Here is a 6,001-nt window from a genome sequence, read left to right as displayed (position 1 = left end):
TGCACTGTTCATGAGACATGAACAGTGCAATCAGGCATATGAATTGTAAATTCATTAATGAACAGTACCCGAAAAAACATTTTTTATTGTTTTCAGCAAAATAAGCGGTATCCAAACTCATATTAAAAATAGTACTAAAATGATAAGTGAAATTTAAAAAATGGGCTTTATTGGCTCTACATTCTATAAAATTGGTAAAAAATCTGACAAAAAGTTAACTTTACTATATAAGGTTGTTTCTTAACGGGCACAGCACAGTGCCCCCATTAACACTACCAGTGTATGATCATTAAAAAAAAAGTACACGTCTATATATAACATAGAAAGAATATCGAATTATATAATGTGGTCTAAGTTGATGCTGTAGTTTTTTTAAACTAGGATAAGGAATAAAAAGAGAATAATCCCTATACCCTTTGTCACACTACTCCTTATATAATTATGTTTTGAATATTTTTAAGGAAATTTTATTCAGTTTTGAATATCACAAACTTAAAAAAGACCAAATATAAAATTAAAATAATTTAAATTTGAAATTGTCATATGGCATTCAGCATTCTACATAAAAAGGAACCATGTTGGAGGCTAAGATGGCAGACCAGTCAATAATATACAAATTGAAACTAGCCTAGCATGCTCCATTACCCTGAATCTTTTGGATTTCTTCTCAAAAAATGAGTCTTTTCACTTTTGAATTTCTAATAACATGTTGAACAGGTGATTAACATTTACATTTGAGCTTCTTATCTTTTTTAAATTCATTGGCATAGAAATTCAAGCAAAAAAAAAAAAAACTATTCTTGTCATAGAAATCACTGGCATCTTTCGTCAAAGAATATTGATTGGTAAAAGTGGATTTTTCAAAATATAGAGTCCATTTGGTTAAGCATTTTGGGAGATTAAAATATTGTTTTTAAAATCCAAAATTCTGTTTTACAACCACAATTCCTCATAACTTTTTTTAACAAATAATCATTTTAAACTCAAAACATAGTTCTTTAAAGACTTATACAAACGCACCCATAGTTTGGTATTATTTTTTTGGGATTTAACAGTACCCATGTGTGTGTAGAGAGTTTATTTATTGTTTGAGTGAAAACTTTGTGTATTGGAATTTTGGGTTTATAAGAGATTGTCGAGTTTTAAGTTGGTATTAAGAGTTTGTTTTGGATGTATCAGGATTTGGGTAGATTAGTTTGCGTTTGTTATGGGGTTTAAGTTAGTATTTTGAGAATTTCTGAGTTCGATTTGTATAATCTGAATGAGTGTGTTGTAATAATCCATAACACTGATAGTAAATTTTGATTATTGTGGTTTGTTAAAGGTAAATACTATGATAAAATCATATTAAATATTAATATGTGCAATATTTTTTATATGATTGTTTTCAGTCTCAAATTTCAACAAGAAGGTGCTAGAGGATTTCGCTGCTGCAAAACTATTAGCAGCACGTGGGCAAAATTTTATCTGACATGTTTTCTCCTTTTAGCAAATCCTTGGTTTGTGTTGAATTATGTAATGTACTAAATACTAATGTCCTCCAAGTAGATATTAAAATTTTCAAATTTGGAAGCTTTGATTATAAGGATGGAAAGAGAAGCTAATGACTTAGAGTCTTGGACACAAACAACTACTATTATATTTTTTTTTCTAGAATAGTTGTTTATAGGATAAACATATCTGACTTTTTACAGCTGAGGTTGATACATTTATCAACATACTGAAAATTTGAGGTACTTCATGATTTCAGACTTGTCTATGACTTTCCCTTGTTAGATTAAATGAACATCATCTTATATGACCTGAATAAATTCATCATCTTCTATAAGCTATCTTATTTGCATAGCTAATTAACCCTTTCAACAAGAAAAGGTTTGCAAAATCGAATTCCTTATGATTTCATTCCTTTTTGGTCAACGTTTTGATTTAATGTAGTCCTGTTCAGCCAATAAGATATATATATAAAAGAGAGAGTAAAAGATAAGGGTAAAATTTTAATTTTTCCTATATTTTTACTTTCAAATTAATTGATTTTAAAAAGTTTAAGTTATAAATTATAATCATGAACTTTTATTAATAATCAGCTCAAAATTTAAGAGGCACTAAATAAAATTTAAATGATAGTTTAATAATAATTAATTAGCTCAAAAAAAAAAAAAAAACCCTTATTTATAATAAGAAATGTCGTTAGCTTAAAACACCCATATCTATCACGTGTAAGTGTACGGTGTAACATGTTTATGATTTGAGGCAATTACTATAACATGTTTACATACAGTATTTATAACGTGTATAGTATTGTTTATTTATTTTTATTTTTTTGAAAATATATAGTATTGTTTATTGAGCCTACAACATTAAATTGTCATTAAAAAGAAGTAGCAAAAGAAAAGTAAATTCTTGGCTCAATGCTTGATGGCCATCCGAAAAAATACCTGGGACTTCCATCCTTAATAGGTAGATTAAAGAAACAAATCTTCAATGAAGTAAAGGAGAGGGTGGGAAAGAAGCTAATGGGATGGAAAGAAAAAATGCTATCCATAGGTGGAAGGGAGATTCTGATAAAAGCAGTAGCCTAGGCTATACCAACATATACAATGGGATGTTTCTTGCTCCCAAAAGGGTTATGTGAAGACATTGAGAGAATGATGAGAAATTTCTGGTGGGGACAAAGGCAGCAAGAGTCTAAAATTGCTTGGGTTGGATGGTCTAAGATGTGTAAATCAAAAAGAGAAGGAGGTATGGGTTTTAGGGATCTCAATGCTTTCAATTTGGCGATGTTGGCAAAGCAAGGCTGGCGAATGTTAGTAGATCCATACTCACTGATGGCTCGCTTATACAAAGCAAAATACTTTCCTAATAGTGATGTTCTAAGTGCAAAAATAGGGAGCAACCCATCCTATGCTTGGAGAAGCATACATCAAAGTCTAGAAGTTTTGAGACAAGGTACAAGGTGGAGAGTTGGAAATGGGAAGTTGATTCATATCTGGGATGATAAGTGGCTGCCAACTCCTTCAACATACAAGGTTGTTTCTCCACCAAAAGATTTTGGAGATTTTCCTATGGTGTCTGCGCTAATTGATACGGACAGAAAAAGTTGGAGGAGGGATAGACTTGAGAACATTTTCCTACCCTTTGAGGTGGAAACAATACTTAACATCCCTATTAGTTTTCATCTTCCTGAAGACTCTATAATCTGGATGGGAAATAAAAAAGGGTCCTTTTCAGTGAAAAGTGCCTATTATGTGGCTAGAAGGATCCTAGAAAAAGAGGACCATGGAGAATCCTCGTTAGGCGATGTATGTGCCCCGCTGTGGAAGAGGATGTGGCAGTTGAATATCCCGGAGAAAATTAGAATATTTGCATGGAGATTATGAATGAATGCAATCCCCACATTAACCAATTTGTTCAAAAAAGGAATCCAAATGGATGTCACATGTCCCATCTGCAAAAAAGATCCTGAGTCAGTTGAGCATGCAATTCTGAGATGTGTTTCTGCTAAGGCAGTGTGGGCTAAATGGATTGACTGTCCTATCAAAATCCTTGATTGCAGCCTGGATGTCACTGATTTGGCTCTCAGCTTGATGAACCAGGGAACTCAAAGTGACCTGGAGAAGTTTTTTGGGGTGGCCTGGTCAATTTGGTATAATAGGAACCAGGTGGTGAATGAGGATTGTGGAGCAGCTGCTGAGCATGTCTGGGGATTAGCATTCCGTCTGATAGAAGACTTCAAGGAGGCTAATTTTCAAATAACAAAACAAAAGGAGACAAAGGATAGGGCTTGGAAACCTCCACCTAAGGATTTCTATCTTATAAATGTGGATGGGGCAGTACCAGCTATGGAAGGTAACTCAGGAATTGGTGTTATAATTAGAGATTGGAATAATCAAGTTGTTGCAGCTTTGAGTATGCCTCTTTCGGGTAGATTTGCTGTGGAAGAGACTGAGGCAATTGCTATGGAGCAGGGCATTGTTCTTGCAAAGGAGCTGGGACTAAATAAAATTATATTGGAAGGAGATTCAATGCAAACTGTTCAAGCAATCTGCAGCAAGGATGTTTGGGGAGTAGCAGGCCATTTAATTCATGGCATTTTGCAGGGAATGAATGGCTTCAATTATGCAGAAGCTAGGCACATCTGCAGGAATAGCAACAAAATAGCCCATGAGCTAGCTCAACAGGCCAAAATTTCAGGAGTGGAATGTAAATGGATTGGTGTGGTCCCTGAGAATATAGCAAATTTGTGTAGGCTGGAAGGGATCTAGTGTTTTTATTTTGGTTCTTTTCTTTCCTGTTTTTTTGGCTTGGCTATCTATGGTCTCTGTTGGTGCGTTTGTCCTGCTGTTGGTGGTGTCTGTTTCTGCTATGTACTCTTTCTATTTCTGATTAATGAAAATTCAGTTTCAAAAAAAAAAAAAAAAAAGTAAATTGTAATCAACGTCAATTGAAGAGCTTACAGTTCAATAATATTGGCATGAGCACATGACTATCAATAATTGTGCAGTTCAATAATTCTGCTTCAATCTCCCACAAATGGGGTAGGCCCCACACATGGGTCCCACTATGGGTCCTCCCTCTATGACCAGAATGGTGCTCCAAGATTATCTAAGTATTGCCTGACAAATGGGGAGGCATCAATTTAAAGTGGAAAAAATGCATACCATCTTTTGAGAAACTTTAAAATAATGCTTTTATATCATCCAGTAGGTTAGAGAATGAAACCCTAAGAAATACATGTCATCATTAGCTAAAAATCAGATCTGAGATTTTAGGATCTTTAAAGCTTGATAGATCTTGAAGTATTGAGGTTCATTAAATTTCTGTTCAAGTTGCTTTCTCTTCTACAAGTGTGTAGTGAAAAAATTTGAATCCAACAAGTTTCAAGTTGTTGGGAGTTGGTCATAGATTGAAGATTTGTGTAATTGAAGTCTCTATAAAATCAAGTCTAATTTGAGATTAGCATAAGGGTTTTACTATAGATAGGTACTTTGAGATAGATTAGAAGGGTAAGATTTCTTATACTTGTAACTGCTTATTCTTAATTAGTAAATTCTTGAGAGGGGTAACTATAAATTCACTTAGGGGGATTTTTGTGTTGTGAAAGTTTTCCCCATTAGGCAACAAATTACTTTGTCAAATCTAATTTCCATTGCACTCTAGATTAGAATTATGATTTGTTAGTACCTCCACGAAATTTCATGTAATTTAAACTAATTAATCAACTTAGATAATTGAATTAATTAACTGAGGCCAATTTATAATCCCCACATATATAAATTAACTAATGAAGTCAGTATATATAAGAAAATATATCAAGCAATGTGTCATTTTATCCAAGTCTCTTTTTTTTTTTTGAGAATCCGCCCCAGTAAGAAGAGGGGGGAAGAAACTTTCATTGAACTAATTCAGAAGAGTACATAAAGAGGATGTCTGGAGGAACATCCTCCATCCAGACAATAAAAGGAGAAAAATTACAAGCCCGCCTAGCAATCGAGTGAGCGACTTTGTTACCTTGCCTGCAAGTATGACAAAAACTGATCTCACTGAAAGCAGCAGAAGCAATCTTGATGTCCCGGATTATATGCCCAAAGCTAGTAGAGGAGGTGTTTGAACTGTTAAGAGCCTTGATCACCACTTCCGAATCCCCTTCAATAATTACCTTGTTAAACTGAAGCTCCCGAGCAAGACAGATGGCATTATGAGCTGCCAGCACTTCCATCGTCTCTATCGAGGTAGGCAGCGGAATGACTTGTGTTGAGGCAGCCATTACTAGACCAAGGTCATTTCTTATAATCACTCCCAATCCAGCAGAATCGGTCTCTTTGAATAAAGCCCCATCGAAGTTAACTTTTACCCAACTTACAGGAGGTGCAGACCATTTGACAGGAATGGGGGAAGGGGAGGGCCTACACGGGAGGAGATTTGCAGCCTGGAATTCAAGGAGAGAGTTAAGAGCCAAAGAGTTGATTTTTTGCAGCGGGATAGGAGATTCCCCAACTCTCAA

At 34.6% G+C, this 6,001-nt stretch overlaps 1 protein-coding gene across 1 annotated transcript; it reads left to right on the top strand.

Moving 5' to 3' along the window:
* The first annotated feature begins 2,597 nt into the window (after positions 1 to 2,597).
* Positions 2,598 to 3,377, top strand: LOC126712495 (uncharacterized mitochondrial protein AtMg00310-like). The gene has a single exon (XM_050411876.1). It carries the CDS (start codon positions 2,598 to 2,600, stop codon positions 3,375 to 3,377), a length of 780 nt encoding a protein of 259 aa, XP_050267833.1.
* Positions 3,378 to 6,001: the final 2,624 nt, after the last annotated feature.

The sequence above is a fragment of the Quercus robur genome, chromosome 1 (assembly GCF_932294415.1).
Source record: "Quercus robur chromosome 1, dhQueRobu3.1, whole genome shotgun sequence".
Taxonomy (NCBI): Eukaryota; Viridiplantae; Streptophyta; class Magnoliopsida; order Fagales; family Fagaceae; genus Quercus; species Quercus robur.
Note: the sequence above shows the minus strand (reverse complement) of the source record. Positions and strands in the feature narration are given on the sequence as shown.